Source organism: Cibotium barometz, chromosome 43, assembly GCF_041138505.1.
Source record: "Cibotium barometz isolate CiBa-2024 chromosome 43, ASM4113850v1, whole genome shotgun sequence".
Taxonomy (NCBI): Eukaryota; Viridiplantae; Streptophyta; class Polypodiopsida; order Cyatheales; family Cibotiaceae; genus Cibotium; species Cibotium barometz.
This window is the reverse complement of record NC_141088.1, coordinates 29,162,142-29,179,152: the sequence shown is the minus strand read 5'-3', so window position 1 is coordinate 29,179,152 and position 17,011 is coordinate 29,162,142. Positions and strand designations below refer to the sequence as shown.

General features: G+C 44.8%; 1 protein-coding gene across 1 annotated transcript; it reads right to left on the bottom strand.

Moving 5' to 3' along the window:
• Positions 1 to 1,546: 1,546 nt before the first annotated feature.
• LOC147613781 (chaperone protein ClpB2, chloroplastic-like) lies at positions 1,547 to 16,713 on the bottom strand. The gene is made up of 10 exons (XM_086781775.1): positions 16,172 to 16,713; positions 15,509 to 15,727; positions 15,027 to 15,261; positions 14,705 to 14,900; positions 13,847 to 13,901; positions 13,605 to 13,755; positions 13,124 to 13,432; positions 3,587 to 3,852; positions 2,394 to 3,320; positions 1,547 to 2,119 (listed from the first exon to the last, which is right to left on the bottom strand). Exons 1-10 carry the CDS (start codon positions 16,289 to 16,291, stop codon positions 1,793 to 1,795), a joined length of 2,805 nt encoding a protein of 934 aa, XP_086637901.1. The 5' UTR covers positions 16,292 to 16,713; the 3' UTR covers positions 1,547 to 1,792.
• Between the last annotated feature and the right edge of the window lie 298 nt (positions 16,714 to 17,011).

Sequence of the window (17,011 nt, the reverse complement as noted above, 5' to 3'; positions counted from 1 at the left end):
GTATCTTCTTTACTCGAGATTTGCACAATATAAATGACTACATATATACACACAAAACACACGAGAGAGAGAGAGAGAGAGAGAGAGAGCTTTTTCTTTTGTCAGAGACTGGTTCTGCTGCAAATTACAGCTGCACAAGCTGTAGGCCCTTCAAAAATGAGTCAACCCATTGCTGGTGAAATGCAAGATATAAATTTATACTGCACTTAAGCCAACAACACTGCCTGGCAATGCACTTAAATGCAGTTACTCCCTAGGTAAGCCCACTATAAAAAAACAATACGCTAGCAAGCTGCTGCTTTTTTCCCCGATTGGCCTTGGGCCAAGATCCTCCCAGAGAACATTTTCACCACCTGAAGATGATGCCACCAATGAAGCACCTTCTGGGGCTTTTTAACACAACACCTCTTAGTTCTAGACAAACACCTTTACCACTTGAGCTATCACCTCATTGGTGCTAGCAGCTTCATTACTTCTATGCTACAAGCTAAAGGCTGCAGTTGTAGACTTTTGGCGGGAAAGTATTGGTGCAGGGCTAAGAGACATCACCATGTTTGTTCTGATGTGTAGTTGAGTCGGTTTGAAGCCACGCAGATTATGGGCTCAACGCCTGCAACAAGATCGATAAAGGGCCATGCTAGTCCATTGGGTCAGCCTACCCAAAATTTCCTTTTTAGAAAAATGTACTGACATATTTAGGATCTCTAAGAAAACAGACTGCAATCAAAGCTAAAGCTGTTGACGCAGGAAGCTCTTATACCACTTAAAGAAACTAACAAATTAATAAGCTCAACAAATCTGATATGATACACTTAATGAACACAAGAATCCAATACAAAGTCTCACCCTTTTTTAGGGTGTTTTTATTACATGTCCCAACATAGAAGGTGGTGCGGCTTACCTCCCGAGGGATAAATAGCACCCACACACTTACCTCCTTGACCCTTTACCTAATACTAGAAACGCTTGTCCTTTTGACCTTTCACACAGGCCCATTGACTTGCTTACAGCATTGCTTACATATGCATGCTTACATCAACACTTCCGTCCATTAGGGTATGTTCACCCAGCACTGTGAATAGCTAAACGTATTGTTGTATTAAACTAAAGCTTCTCTTGCAGCTCACAAGGCATGCAACACTCTCTTAACATGATGCATGTCTTCAGAAGTTTGAATGCTTCATCTATCCCACAATGTTTCAGCCACCAATGAGTGAAAGAAAAAGCCCTAAAACAATCTTCAAAAATGACAGTCTGCAGACTTCGAACAACCCCCAATGTCTATGACAATCCATATCATTAGCTAATATAGTTCCTTTGATATGTTTGGTTTGAAAGATCATGACACACACACAGAGAGAAAGAGGATTTTAGTAGCATAGCCACATTAGCAGACCAGACTTCCATCTGACGGCACCTAGGTGCAGTGCAGTAAATGGGACTTAAAACATGCGATTTCTCCATTAGAGGACCACTACGCCACAGAGAGAGAGAGAGAGAGAGAGAGAGAGAGAGAGAGAGAGAGAGAGGTGCTGCAGCACACAAGGAACTAAGGCACATTGCATGTTGTTATGAGAGGAAAGATCTGATGGTCTCAGTTTCCCAATGCCTTGCCTTAAGTCTACTAACACCCAATTTCTTCAATATTTCCTCTGAAGCACATGTTTGCCAACACTATTAAAAGCCATGCTGCTACAAGCTTTGACTCGCATATTACAGCCTAATTCTTAACATATGCCAAAAGAGACTAACCTAGACCAAAAACCTTGGATGGGTGTATCCTTCTCAGTGGCTACGCAAGGGCCACTGCTCCTGTTTCAGCTTCCTCCAAAGAACTCTCAAGACGAGGGAGCTTTCGAAACACAAACACTTCTTGAGGAAGCTGTTCACGATCTAATATTCTGACCTCTGCATCCAGGAGAACCACATCATCTTGACTGAAATCCCCTCTGAGAATGGATTTTGAGAGTTCATTCTCCACATAGTGCTGAATCACTCGCTTCACTGGCCTGGCTCCATACGCAGGATCATAGCCCAATCTCCCAAGAAGTGTAACCGCCTTATCAGTGTACTTAAATAAAATCTTCTTGTCGGTAAGGCGCCGTTGCACGCGTTCAAGCTGCCAAGGCAAAGAGTTGTTAGCACTTGTGTAGACAAAAAAACAGACAATACTAATACTACTCATATGTCAAAGATTCAGAAGGTGTAAATCCAAACCACTTCCACCCCATATCTATCTATCTGTGTGCCCATCCATCCACCCATATATGACCATTCATACGCTTACATGCATGCATGTATACAGTCACACACATGCCGCGCGCACACACGTGTGTGCATATGCAAGTACATACATAGATACATCAGCACATAAAGGAACAAGAGCCTCTTGCCTGAAGCTTCACAATACTATTAATCTGTGTGCGATCAAGAGGCTTGAAAACAATGTACTCATCAATACGGTTCATGAACTCCGGGCGGAAGGTCTTTCTTGCCACTTCCAAAACCTTGTCCTTCATAGTTTGATATAGCTCATCTTTGAAAATTGATTTGTCCAGCGTGTTGAGGATAAGCTGAGAGCCCACATTAGAAGTCATGATAATAATGGTGTTGGTAAAGTTCACAGTTCTGCCTTGGGAATCAGTCACCCGCCCATCATCCAAAATCTGCAGGAATATATTGAAGACATCTGCATGGGCTTTCTCAATCTCATCAAACAGAATGACACTGTAAGGCCGCCTTCGGACAGCTTCTGTAAGCTGTCCGCCCTCTTCATATCCAACATATCCAGGCGGAGCTCCAATGAGACGTGAGACAGCATGCTTTTCCATGTACTCACTCATGTCAATGCGAATCAAAGATTCTTCCGTGTTAAAGAGGTATGCAGCCAAAGCTTTGGCCAGCTCTGTTTTCCCGACTCCTGTGGGACCCATGAACATGAAACTTGCAATTGGCCGGTTCGGGTCTGCCAGACCGGCTCGTGATCTCTGAATAGCATCAGCCACTGCTTTCACGCCCTGATCTTGTCCGACCACCCTTTTATGTAGCTCATCATCCAAGTGAAGTAACTTATCTCGCTCTGATTGCTTCAACTTTGAGACCGGGATGCCTGTCCATCTGCTCACGATCTCAGCTATATCATCATCTGTCACCTCTTTACGCAGCAATGTTTTGCCAGCCTTTTGGTAGTCTACCAGCTCTCTGTCAGCCTCTTCCAGCTGCTTTTGCAATGCCAGAAGGGTACCATATTTCAGCTCGGCTGCCCGATTCAAGTCATACTCCCGTTCTGCTTGTTGGATTTCCAAGTTCACACGGTCTATCTGTTCACATCAAACACCAAAGGTTGACAAGATCTGTAAATTAATATGTCATACCTTACTTGTCATAATCCACCTCTTGCCACTTGTCACCTCTTGCTTGGCCACATCACGTAAGAAAAACTAGACTTTCTACTTGAGGGATTTTGGGTACCCCCAGGGGAGTCCCTAAACCCCTTAGGATAAAGGAACTCCTCTGGGGGTAGCCAAGATCCCTTCATTACACATACCTGATCATTAGGCAATCACCTTGGGCATAAAGACCCTACCTCCTCCTTTACTGACTTTATTCGATTCATCAGGGACTTTTCCTTCTCCCACTGCTCAGTGAGCTCCTTCTGCTTTTCCTTCAATGTTTCTAGCTCCTTTTCAAGCTTGCTCAAGCGTTCACGCGATATCTTATCATCATCTTTCTGCAGGGACAGCCGCTCCATCTCCTGCTTCAGTACTGCTCTATTGGTCTCATCCAAATCAGTCGGCCTTGATGTGAGCTCCATCTTGATTTTTGCAGCTGCTTCATCAATTAGATCGATTGCTGCAGCAAGGAAGAACAATCAAACAAATATGACAAAGCGCCTCTCTCTCTCTCTCTCTCTCTCTCTCTCTCACACACACACACACACACAAACAAATTGAAGAGCATTTCCCTACAAGAGCTTTTTGTCCAACCTTTGAGAGGAGCTTACAACATCTACTCTTGCATACAAATGATCCATCCGTCGTTATATATACCTAGATGAATCCAGGAATATGCCCAAATTCACCTTTTAGAAACTTGCATGTTATATACTCATGGTAGTCAATCCACAAGACTATAACTATCAACTCCATTATGCATAGTATGGACTAGATACTACGACATCCCCACTAACGTCATCAGTGCCCAATAGTGGGTGTAGAACTCTATATCAAGATATGCTCTCACACGCACTCCACACACACACACACACACACACACACACACACACACACACACACACGAGCATATATTCACACAAAGCCCTTCGTACTGAGTTTCTGTCAAACCTCCGGAGATGCAGGGCAAACTCAGCCATAATGAAGCCTAGCACTAAGGGAAGTAGCAAATAGAAATCATAGGCTGTATTCGGCCTCAGCAAACGGTAATACGATCTCTCTCTCTCTCTCTCTCTCTCTCTCTCAAGTGTTCCGGTGGAGTATAGGGCAGCAATAGCACTCCTTTTATGAGAAGACACATGCAGGTTTGTGCACATCTTATCTAGCACCATGGGGGTGAAGCAAGGATGCCCGCTCTCCCCTACCCTCTTTGGGCTTTGCATTGATCTGCTGGAAGTGTTAATAGACGAGGTTGCACAAATGGTGCTTCTCTCTCTCTCTCTCTCTCTCTCTCTCTCTCTCTCGCCCACACGCGCACAAGCACATTAAAGAACATTGCCCTCCATGCTTTTATTGTAAAGGTACTCCAACCCTTGCGATGAGCTTACTAGGAACCAACACTTGGAAGGGCACGGGTGCACAACTGGCAACACTACTTCATCGTAGCACACAAAAAGTCAAGTGTATGGATAATCTGGAAATGAAACATGGACAAAAAGTTCGCCCACCTCATATGCTTCTCAGAAAGCTTAGTTTGGGTCAAAAAATATCTCAAACTTTGATGATCCGTCTTCACCATGAAATCAGCCCCAAGCAAATAATGCTTCCATGAAGTAAGAGCATGAATCACAGCTAGGAGTTCCTTCACATAAACCTACAAGTGTTTCTCGGCTTGTTGCAACCTTCGGCTCTCAAAGACAGTCAGATGTCCTTCTTGTTGCAAAACTGCCCCTATACAATCCCCACTTGCACCACATTCCACCACAAAAGGTTTCACTAGGTCTGGAACGACCAATATTGGTCCAGTAACAAGCCTCTGCTTCAATAAGTTGAAGGCATGTCTCTGATGCTCACCCCATCACAATACTACTTTCTTCTTAGTTAGATCATGCAATGGAGCGGCAATGGTCACAAAGTTTCTAATGAACCTCTTGTATAGGAGCATAACCCCAAGAAACCACCTCATGTACGGATTTCAATTCTGGTCAATTCTTGATGGCCTCAAGCTTTGCTGGATCCATCCTTAGACACTATATGTCCAAGGTAATGTATTTCTTCTAACAAAAAGTCACTCTTCTTTCCATCGATGAACAACTTGTGCTCTTGCAACTCCTGAAATACCTTAGCTACATGCTTTGTGTGTTCCTCTTCATTCTTAGATGATGCCATCAAAGAAAGTGCCTGCATACTTCCGATGTAGTCTAAAGATCCAATCCATCATGCGGTTGAAGGTAGCTGGAGCATTTGTGAGTCCCAAAAGGCATCACCAAATACTCATACAAACCAAAAGTAGCACAGAAGACAATCTTGTAAATATCTTGTGGTTGGATCTAAATCTGATAATAGCCACTCTTCAAGTCAATCCCACTAAAGGATGCCCCACCTTCCAACCGATCTAATATACCAACAACCCTCAGTATAGGAAACCGATTCTTGATTGTACTCTTGTTCAAGGCTCTGTAATCCACGCACATGCAGAATGAGCCATCCTTCTTCTACACTAGAAGCACTGGAGAACAAAAGGGTGAAAACTAGCCCGTATTAACCCCTTCATTATCTCTTCTTGTTGTATTGCACTCACACGGGGTGAACTCCCTAGAATCAACTCTATCACATGATCCTCTCGTTGCTCAGGAGGCAACTCTCCGGGAATAACATCCGTGAAGCAATCCTTGTATCCCTCTAGAAATTGTAGTCTCTCCCTCTCAAGAGGGTTCAAATCTTTCACTAAGTCGTCACTCTTATCCTTTACAAAGATCGTATACACAAAGATGGAAGATTTTATTGCTTTGAAATAGCTACGTGGGATACAATAGGGAATCGGGATGGTATGTCCCTTCTTCTTTGCTATAATAGTGATATCCTTATTCTTTGCTCTGATACCATTGAACATTGAAACAAAACAACAATTTCACGTGTAAAACTTTGAGAAAATTTGAGAATAAACAAAGAGAGTAGAGAGAGGAGACACCACAATAAGGGTCGAAATAGCCTTGGGCCAACCCCCCCCCCCTTTCCGAGTTATAATAGATAAAACTCCTTAGAGAAGTCTTGAGCACAAGTTCTAGAGAGCTCTCGTCTTTTTACATGTCTCAACAATGAGAGAATAGCTGAATTTATAGTTCTTGACCAAAAGCACTGAGAAAAGCGCTTTAAAACAAACTCATAGTCCAAAGAGCATCTTTTTAATACTAAAAGCTCTTATCTTTTTAGTTTTTAAAAAGCTTTTAATCTTTTGCTTTCCAAAAGCTAGTCGCATCATTCCAAGCCTGTAAGGTGACCTTGCGTTGCTTTCTTGCCACGTGTCAGTGCCACATCATCAACGCCATGCTTCTTTTTTTAGTGCGCATTGCGTTTTGCGTATCAACCACTTCTATTTTGATGCCAATAACTAGTCACAGATATAACCTTGGCCTTCATGAGGAACGACTGCATGGAACTGCCTGCAGGGAATAACAAACCGTACAGTTGCCCTTGCAAGGTAACTGCCTTCTGTGACACCGTGACCCCATTGTGAGCCCCAGTCCGGGACATGGAGCAGAATAGAGAGTCCGCATGTGTCAGTCCTCTTACCCACTTGGAGAATTCATCAGATAGAACATGTAGAAGTTAAATCCATAGCATACCTCTTGCAGTAGTTTCATGTAGTTGCATTGTAGATAGGTCTATGGGCCAACTAAAGGCCAGCCCACCATGCCATAGGGGGCATAGACAACCAATCGACAACCTGTAGATGCCCTATATAGGCAGTCGGCCAGCATTAGATGCATAGAAGCATCAGTCGGCCATCATTAAATCCATCAACATCACACCAACCAACATGGTAACAATCGGCTAGGCCTCAAAGGCAGCAAAGTGAAATGTGCAGCATTTTATGCTTCAATCTAGCATTTTGGCCGACAGTATCTAGAGTGAACCGACCAGCACCCATAAAACATATATAAGCAATGCTTAGCATTCAGCATTGACCATCAGAAAACGAATCAGTCTACAGTAGTTCCCTACAATCAAGTGTGCCAAACAAGCCTCCGGCTTCCTTGTGCATACTTTCAGCATATATCATCTCAGGGTGCTCCATTCCCAAGGCTTCCACGTAGAGTATCTTCAGCATTCAACCAACATATGTGCATCCCTCAGTTTTGGGCTTGCATATGGTCATTGAAAAGCTATTCAAAGAAGCTTGGACAACATTTAGATCAGCCTACGTTTGGTCTACTTTGTCCTTGTGTTTGGCAATCCTCAATCGTCATTCACATTCATTGTAAAAGTTCTCCAAAGAAATATAAGCAAATGCTCCTTCTTGCATGAGCCGCGGGGGGGGGGGGGGGGGGGGGGGTTGTCAGTGGGTGATTAGGACCCAATACTGTGTCGACTACTATCTTCTCTCTCTCTCTCTCTCTCTCTCTCTCTCTCTCTCTCTCTCAAAGTGGAATTGCACAAAGTCACAAGTATAAACAAGGCTTTGTTGTGCATTACGCGGACAGCCACCTTCAAGCCCACATAACATGTTTGAACGACTTCTCCCATTGGGAATTGATAGCACAACAGATCAGCCATCAATTTTGCCTAATGGACATCATCTGGGTGCTCAAAATCAGCCCATCAATGAGCTCATCACACCTCAAAATGTAGAAGCAACAGTGGAGGAAGAGCGAACACCAAGGGAAGAGGCTAGCGTTGTGCCTCGTTGGTCATGCTGCTCCGTACTTTACAAGAAAGCAAGCTTTCAGCTCCACTTAGTAGCAAGATACGGGTTGGTTCACATAATGCAAGAGAACATGCAAATGTTGTTGCATGAGTACACTTTGTGATGCAGATGAGACAGATTCATTTGAAGAGGCTCAATTGGTGCAAAGCGGGTGTACACGTTGAAAAGAAAGTTTGACACTACCATTGACATGTACAAGGCCAAGCTTGTAAGTTGTGGCCAAAGGGGATTGATTATGATGAGACTTTCGCACCTACTTCTCGTATGGCCACCCAGGAGGAGTTGTCGGCTGCTGCAGGGAGGGCATCGTTGGCTGTACCAGATCAGGTCCGTTGCAACAGGCACCTCAATCCATGGAGAAGCGCAGCCCGACCAGCAATATGTGTGCTTCAAGCCCAGTCGACTGGTCCGACAGCAGTCGGCCAGCTTCTACATTGCTCAAGAATACTATAAAAGGCAAAGTGTGCCCATATTGTATTCATTCAAATTTCAACCCTCTAGGGGTTTGGGTCAGTAGGAGTCCCATAGGGGGACAGTTTTGGGTGTTATTCACCTTTTATTCAACGCAGCCTAGGGCTGTGTGTAAGAGTACCTTTTTGTACTATAGCAATATACTGAATTTCCAGCACATCTCTCTCCCTCTACTCTCTCTTCATGTCTGCGTTTTGCATCAGATGGTTTCCAGTGGTGTTTAGGGCTGAAAGAAGACCCCCAGAGCTTCCGCGTGTTACACAACTGCTCCAAGTCAGTCCTTAAACCCTCCTGAATATTCACTTCCCCTTCCTCCACTGCATGGTCCTTGACCATAGCCTTTAGGACTTCCATTTCTGCCCAGAGTTCCCCTATCATTAGGGCAGCCTCTGGCATTCCTGTTTGGTGCAGCTGGTCTCTTTCAACATCTGACTCACCTCTTCCTGGTGGTTCACCTCGACTGCCAGTTCTTCAATCTTGTTATTCTTTCCCTATATCTAATTGCGGAGGCCTTCGAACTGTTTTTCATGTTGGTTTAGAACCCTATCCAGCACCTTCTTTTGTTCGCCCAGTAACTTCTTGGTGTTGTCCTCCACTGTCTTGATGTATGCCTCCAGCTCCTGTAGGTTCATTGTGGCTATTTCCCCCTAGTTGCTGCCTTGGGGGCCTGAGCAAGGGCGGGTGGGAAAAGGGAGGCCGACAACGCAGAGCAGCGCAACGCACAAAACACAATATTGGGTCCCGAATACCCTCTGTAGGACCCCCACCACGAATGGTGTATTTTCTTTATTAGAATGATGCAAATCAAAAAATAAAGACTAAACCTTGGCCTATTTGGCTGAGGTAAAACCCTTGCCCTTGACCTTCAGCTTTCACCTTTTTGCGTTAGCTTCTCCCTTGGCTGATCGGGCCCTTGAGATGCTTCAACAATTTGTGATTGATGAGATGCTATGACTGAAATCGTGACTGACCTTTTATACCCTCTCAAGTAACCAATCGGCCAGCATTAAATGCTCACGACAAGCAATAAAATGTTTTTAAATGTTTCACACTATGCAAGTGGACTGGCCACCCTGTGCATGGACTGTTGGGTAGCTTGTGTGGACTGTCCCACATCTGGCCGACAACCCCTATAGGACCTGGGGCCAGTCGACTGGGCCCCTTCCAGCCCAACACATAGCTGGTGGGCACAGCCGGGGCCCTCCTTGCTCCTTGGGGGTGGTTCTACACCTCCCCCATGCCCACACTAATGGTCTTGGGGTAGCCCTATGGATTGGCCTCATCTCTACATGCAAACCTACTTGCCTACACAAAGGTCTGGCATCCAATAGCAAACCAGATACACAGAACATCTAACATCATTCCAGAGGGAGCCTCACAGCACGGACTGGCACTGCTTCATGTGCAAGACAATGCACACCTGACCTCGGATACATAGAGTGGAACCCTAGCTGACTCGTCCCAGACTGGGCTCACATGGGACCAGTTTTCCACTCTAGGTCCTAGGTCCTGCACCTTCTTGTTTAGATATGTCCACATGGCATCCAAGTGCGGGATGCACGTGACACTCTCCCTCTTCCTCTTTTGCATTCTCCCTCTCCCTCTTCCTCTTCTCTCTTCTCTCTATCCCACCTCTCTCTGTTACATGTGGAAGCTCTAGGAGTCTTCTTTCAGCCCTAAACACTATCTTGGAACGTGCTGATGCAAAACACATTTACGAGAGAGAGAGAGAGAGAGAGAGAGAGAGAGAGAGAGAGAGAGCAAGCTTAGTATTCAATATATTGTATAGTACAAAAAGGTACATACAAATCTTGCAGCCTTCATGAAAAGTGTAAGCCCTAATCTAGTCCTATATCTCAAACTCAATCCTGGCTGGACTGAATGAGTCACAACAATGAGCAAAGTCGTCTTTTATAGACCTTGGGATTTTCTAATGGGCTGGCCAACTGCTGGTTGGCCAGGTCCTTAAAAAGTTTGTTGTAGCCGACAAGTTTCCTTTCATGAATGCACTGGCCGACACTCCCTTGCCAAAACAACAACACATGCTCCAAATTCAGGTTCTAATCTAACTCTTTATCTTGTTGCCCCTTCAAGATTAGTTCTAGGAATAGCCAGTGCATGTCTTGCACATGGCATCCCCCTCTACTAAACTTCTTTACAGGATTCCAATCTCTTTTCTTAGATGACTGTCATCATCCCATTGTCTATTCACAGAGTCCCAAACCTGTCATCCTTCCCTTCCTAGCAACCTTTTCACTGAAAACCCCGCCCGGTCTACAAATCCACTCTAACTCTGATGAGATCTATGCATCTGTTCCATCTAGTCCCCTTTCCATCCATATCCCTGAACACTTTCTCTGGTCCTCTTTCCTGAGTATGAGCTCGCAATCTCACTCCACCCCTTGGAGGATCTTCTCCCCTTGAACCATTGTGATTGCCTGAAAGCCTTTCCTAGTGGGCCCCTAGGTTTTATGGAACACCGCCAACAAACCTCTTGGGGATTCTTCCCTATCTTGTGTTCCTTTCCTTGGCCTCGTACCTATGCACTTTCCCGTACCTTGGACCTATGCACCTTCATCTAGGACTGAATCAATGTTTAGCCTTGTTGAGCCTGATGCTCTAATACCAATGTTACATGCGGAAGCTCTCGGAGTCTTCTTTCAACCCTAAACACCATCCTGGAACATGCTAAACACATTTACTAGATAGATAGAGAGAGAGAGAGAGAGAGAGAGAGAGAGAGAGAGATCAGTATTCAGTATATTCTATAGTACAAAAAGGTACATACAAATCTTGCAGCCTTCATGAAAGGTGTAAACTCTAATCTAGTCCTATATCTAAGACTCAATCCTGGCTGGACTGAATAAGTCACAACAATGAGCAAAGTTGCCTTTTATAGGCCTTGGGATTTTCTAATGGACTCGCCAACTGCTGGTCGGCTAAGTCCTAGACAAGTTTGCTGTAGCCGACAAGTTTCCTTTCATGAATGCGCCAGCCAACAGCCCCTTCAATGTCCTCCACCAGTCACTCCCTTGCCAAAACAACAACACATGCTCCAAATTCAGGTTCTAATCTAACTCTTTATCTTGTTGCCCCTTCAAGATTAGTTCTAGGAATAGCCAGTGCATGTCTTGCACACATGGCATCCCCCTCTGCTAAACTTGATGACAAGATTCCAATCTCTATTCTTAGATGACTGTCATCATCCCATTGTCTATTCAAACCTGCCATCCTTCCCTTCTTGGAAACCTTTTCACTGGAAAACCCCGCCCGGTCTCCAAATCCACTGAAGATCTATGCATCTGTTCCATCTAGTCCCCTTTCCATTCCTACCCTGTCCCTGAACACTTTCTATGGTCTTCTTTCCTGAGTATGAGCCTAGGAATCTCACTCCACCCCTTGGAGGATATTCTCCCCTTGAACCATTGCCTAAAAGCCTTTCCTAGTGTGCCCCTGGGTTTTGTGGAACACCAACAACAAACCTCCTAGGGATTCTTCCATGTCTTGTGTTCCTTTCCTTGGGCCTCGTACGTGTGCACTTTCCCATACCTTGGACCTGCGCACCTTCATCTGGGACTGAATCGGTGCTTAGCCTTGCTGAGCCTGATGCTCTGATTACATGCGGAAGCTCTCGGAGTCTTCTTTCAGCCCTAAACACCATCTTGGAACATACTAATGCAGAACACACTTACAAGAGAGAGAGAGAGAGAGAGAGAGAGAGAGAGAGAGAGCTCAATATTCAGTATATTCTATAGTACAAAAAGGTACATAGAAATCTTGCAACCTTCATGAAAGGTGTAAACCCTAATCTAGTCCTATATCTAAGACTCAACCCTGGCTGGACTGAATGAGTCACAACAATGAGCAAAGTCGCCTTTTATAGGCCTTGGGATTTTCTGATGGACTCGCTGAATGCTGGTCGACCAGGTCCTGGACGCAACCGATGGGTATCCTTTCATGAATGCGCTGGCCGACAGCCCCTTCAATGTCACTCCCTTCCCAAAACAGCAACACATGCTCCAAATTCAGGTTCTAATCTAACTCTTTCTCTTGATGCCAGCAAGAGAAGGTCCTATGATGGGAGATGATGGCCCAGGCCCCAGAGAGAGGGAGAAAGAGTGAGAGGGAGAGGGAGAAGAGGGCGAGGGAGAGAAGGGAGAAGAGGGAGAAGGGAGAAAGGAGAGGGGGAGAGGAGGAAGAGGGAGAAGAGGGAGAGGGAGAAGGAGAGTGTCATGTGCACTGTCTATTCCCAGAACTAATCCTGAAGGACCCTAAGCCCCATGCAGCAACTCCCGATGAGGGATATATTAGGATGAGGGTAGAGGACTATACGCTCTCAGTTCTAGTACCAGCTTTAGCTTTTCATTTTTAGTTCCTAGCATTTCCATTTTTTTATGTAACTCAGACATTGTATCACATGGACTTGATGTAATTATTTTGGTCTCATAGGTCACTTTGGCCTTTTAACGACATTAATCTCTCTCTCTCTCTCTCTCTCTCTCTCTCTCTCTCACACACACACACAAAATAGGGGGCTTGATGGAAGTGATACCTTTGTCAGGAAGGAATCGGCCACTGATATATCGATCAGCAAGTACAGCCGCCTCCACAATTGCGCCATCCAAGATCCGAACCCCATGATGCAGCTCATACCTTTCTCGCAACCCTCTAAGGATTGATATAGTGTCCTCCACTGAAGGTTGCCCAACGTACACTTGTTGGAACCGGCGTTCCAACGCAGGATCTTTCTCAATGTATTTTCTATATTCAGTCAGTGTTGTCGCCCCAATGCAGCGTAGTTCTCCTCGCCCCAGCATCGGCTTCAGCAAGTTACCAGCATCCAAAGCTCCACTTTGTGCACCTGAAAGAGAACTAGCTCGCTCTTCAATCAGTGGGCTTCATCCACTTAGAATATATGTGCTTCCCCACACTCTCTACAGCTATGGTATCTCTTACACGATCTTTCAAGCACATTCTTCTTTATACAAGCCTCCTTGTTGTCTAGATAATGTCATTACATAACTCAGCCTTACCTGCTCCAACAACCGTGTGAAGTTCATCAATGAAAAGTATAATCTGCCCATCTGATTCTGAAACCGCTTTCAGCACAGCTTTGAATCTATCTTCAAATTCTCCCCGATACTTGGCACCAGCAATAAGTGCACCCATATCAAGGGATATCAACTGGCAAAAAAACCAAAACTCCAGTGAGCCAGGCTCCTGTCTGGGAATCCAAAATTCCAAAGAACTTTCAGATAGTTCAATCATCGCAAACCTTTCTATTTGATATGGCCTCTGGAACATCCCCATGTATAATGCGTTGTGCCAATCTGCCAAAAAAAAGGTGATGCTCTCAAACCATGACACTTTCACACACTGCTCTTAATGTATTATGATACATATCATGTCGAGCATTAAGTTCAAAGTCCCCAAGAACAGTACGGTGTGTGTCACTTTCCAGTGTAGAAAAGTGGACATAACATGCTAAATCATACATAAACCCTCTTGCAGTATCAGTTCTTCGGTTATCACATGTTCAGGAGCTTTGTCAGTGTTCTTGGTGTGGATTAGCTATGTGATACTCCATGAGTCATACAAGGTGTGTTAATAATCCCAGAAACATTAATAGCCTCTCAGACCTATATAAGTAAGGGAGCCTAGTCCTGGAAGCTGATAACGGGCTGCCCATAGAGATGTTGCAAGTCTCATCCCCACAAGACAAGTGCCGTAGCAGTGCCTATTTATGGACACAGTATCTCACAGTCTTCAGCCTGGCCTCTCTCGTCTAAAAACCCTGTAGCCTGGCCTAGAACCTACAGAGGAAGGTGGGCAATTTATGATGACAGAACTATGCTTATAAAAGAGAGGCATGTGTTGTGCTGGAAAGCATACATTCAGTCAATATGAATGCAACGAATCAGCACTTGTTAAACAGACATCAATACCAGCTGCACCACGTTTATTTTGCCTAACCCAGACATTGTGACTAGTGCTAAACCTCCATGCTCTACATCTCATGGTGGTAGCTGCTCAGAACTTAAATGACATTGGCCTCGGTAGTGCTTGAGGAAACCAGCATTGACAGCAGCCACAACCATGCAACAAACAGCATAGCACAATATCAAGGACTCACCCCTCTACGACGGCAGTCTTGCCAACCCCAGGCTCTCCTATAATAACAGGATTATTTTTTGTCCGTCTGCAAAGGATTTGTATGCATCTCCGGATCTCTGCATCTCGCCCGATAACAGGGTCAAGCTTTCCTGCCTCGGCCAGCTCTGTAAAGTCAACTCCATACTTCTCCAAAACCTCATATTTTCCCTCCGGATCTGCATGAGAAGGACAAAATGAGAGAGGTTTAAGACAGCCTTGACATATCAATCTAGTTCCAACACAAACAACAAGACCCCCAAACCTCCTCAAAAATTTCATATTAATTTTGAAGTTCTACTTACTTTGATCTATGACCTTCTGTGTACCCCTGACTCCCTGGATGGCCGCCCGCAGGTTCTCTTCGGTTAGATTAAACTCTGCAATCAGCCGCTTCCCAAATCGAGCGTCATGTAAAAAGCTCAACAATAGGTGCTCTACTGATACAAATGAATCCCCAAACTCCGACTTGTAGCGTTTTGCTCGATCTATCAAAGCCCCAAAATCCGGCCCCATAACAGACGCAATTGCACCCGTGATCTAGATATACAACAAAACTCAGAGTTGGTCTCTCTCAAATATACTGACGGACTACATACCTCGAACATGTGGCATGAAGATGTGTGCGTGCATCCCCCGTGTGTGTGTGTGTGTGTGTGTGTGTGTGTGTGGGTACACCCACGCGTGCACGTGCACCCATGTCACATTACAAGGGTATCTGCATATAAATACATAAGTATGTGTGGGGCACACGAACACAACCAAATAGAGACCAACAACAACAAACCTTAGGTTGGCTTTCTATATATCGCTCTGTGGCTTGGAGCAGCTGAGTATTGTCCAGACCAGCCTTTGAAAAAATCCTTCGGGCGATTCCATTTTTCTGCTCTAACAAGGCTTTCAGCAGGTGCTCTGGTTGGATAATTTGCTGCCTGCATTTTTTGGCCACGTCAATGGAGTTGGCAATGGCCTGCCATGACATCTCCGTAAAGTCGGAGGGATTTATCTGCCACAAGATCAATCACTGCTCAATCTCAAGTACTCAAAACAACAGTTGTAATGGCTTTTATTGAACCTGTTAATTCAACTAACCATACGTACATACATTCATAAATACTGGAATATGTGCACGAAATACACTCACACATTAAAATACGCCAACAAGTATACACAGTCGCATACACACATAGATATATCAAATAAATACATACTCACATACATACATAAAATACATTCTGGCATTTTATGTGTGTCTGTATGTATATATGTTACAAACATCCTTTTCTTTTTCCTGGAATAAAAAACTTCTGTATGTGTCTGGTTATCGTATATACACATGGATGTACATAAATTGTCAGCTTGCTTCCAATTTTCTAAATAAATAATTCAAAACCCCATAAAAATTGTTTGTAAAACGCTAGGGTTTCTGATGGAGGTAATGGGTGCTTACAGGGGTATCTGCGCCATCTGCTGCGGTCTGATAAGCGCGTGATGATGATGATTGGGGGGCACCGTGAGCTGCGAGGGCGCCGTGGAAGCTGTAGGGGGTCCACTTGGGAAGGGGAGCCATGGAAGCTTGGAAAGCTGCAGGCAGAAGAGGGGATCTTCGAACTGCAGAGGAGGAAGGAGGCAGGGTGTAGATGGGCCGCCATAGCTGCTGCGAGGGAGAAGAAAGGCGATGCAGAGAGGTGGGACGAGGCCGGGCTTCTGCAACAGCCCGGGCTAGCTTCGAAAATGCAGCCGTGATGAAAGACTTGGAGGGATGAAAGCAAAGAGAGTTTTGGCGAAACCGTATCACAGAGTGCTCAAATCCACCCCAGCTTCTAGTTTATTCTAACAACATACGGTGGCCGCAGAAGCTTCTTGAATTTGCTACCACCTTACTCCCAACCCCTAACGTGAGGGAGAAGCAAAGGCTTTTGGGGAGAGGGAGAGGATTGCATCACCAACAATAATTTTTTTAAGGTAATTATGCATAAAATTGTTGGTGATGGAATTTAGCCCGAGGCGGGCACGTCGTTGAGTTGGTAGAACGGTTGAGTTCCAGCGAGAGGACCCGGGCTCGATGCTATCAGGGCTATGCAACGTGGGTATGTGTGTGTGTGTTCGAATATATATCGATCTCCCTGTATGATTCATAAGTGGAGGTAGAGGATTTAAATCTACCCTAGTGGCATGTAAATTCAATACCTAGCTCTTAAAATTCTTTTTCTAAAAAATATATCCTCGTTTTTACATGCAAAAACAATTCATCAATTCCTTAAAATGACAATTTTTATGTTATTTTGGT

Excerpts from the sequence above, each read along its gene's own strand:
- LOC147613781 (XM_086781775.1), bottom strand. The coding sequence starts at position 16,291 with ATGGCTCCCCTTCCCAAGTGGACCCCCTACAGCTTCCACGGCGCCCTC. Across the intron at positions 13,902-14,704 it reads AAGACTGCCGTCGTAGAGGG|ATTGGCACAACGCATTATAC; the intron begins GTGAGTCCTTGA and ends TTTTTTTGGCAG. Across the intron at positions 2,120-2,393 it reads ATAGTATTGTGAAGCTTCAG|CTTGAACGCGTGCAACGGCG; the intron begins GCAAGAGGCTCT and ends TTGCCTTGGCAG.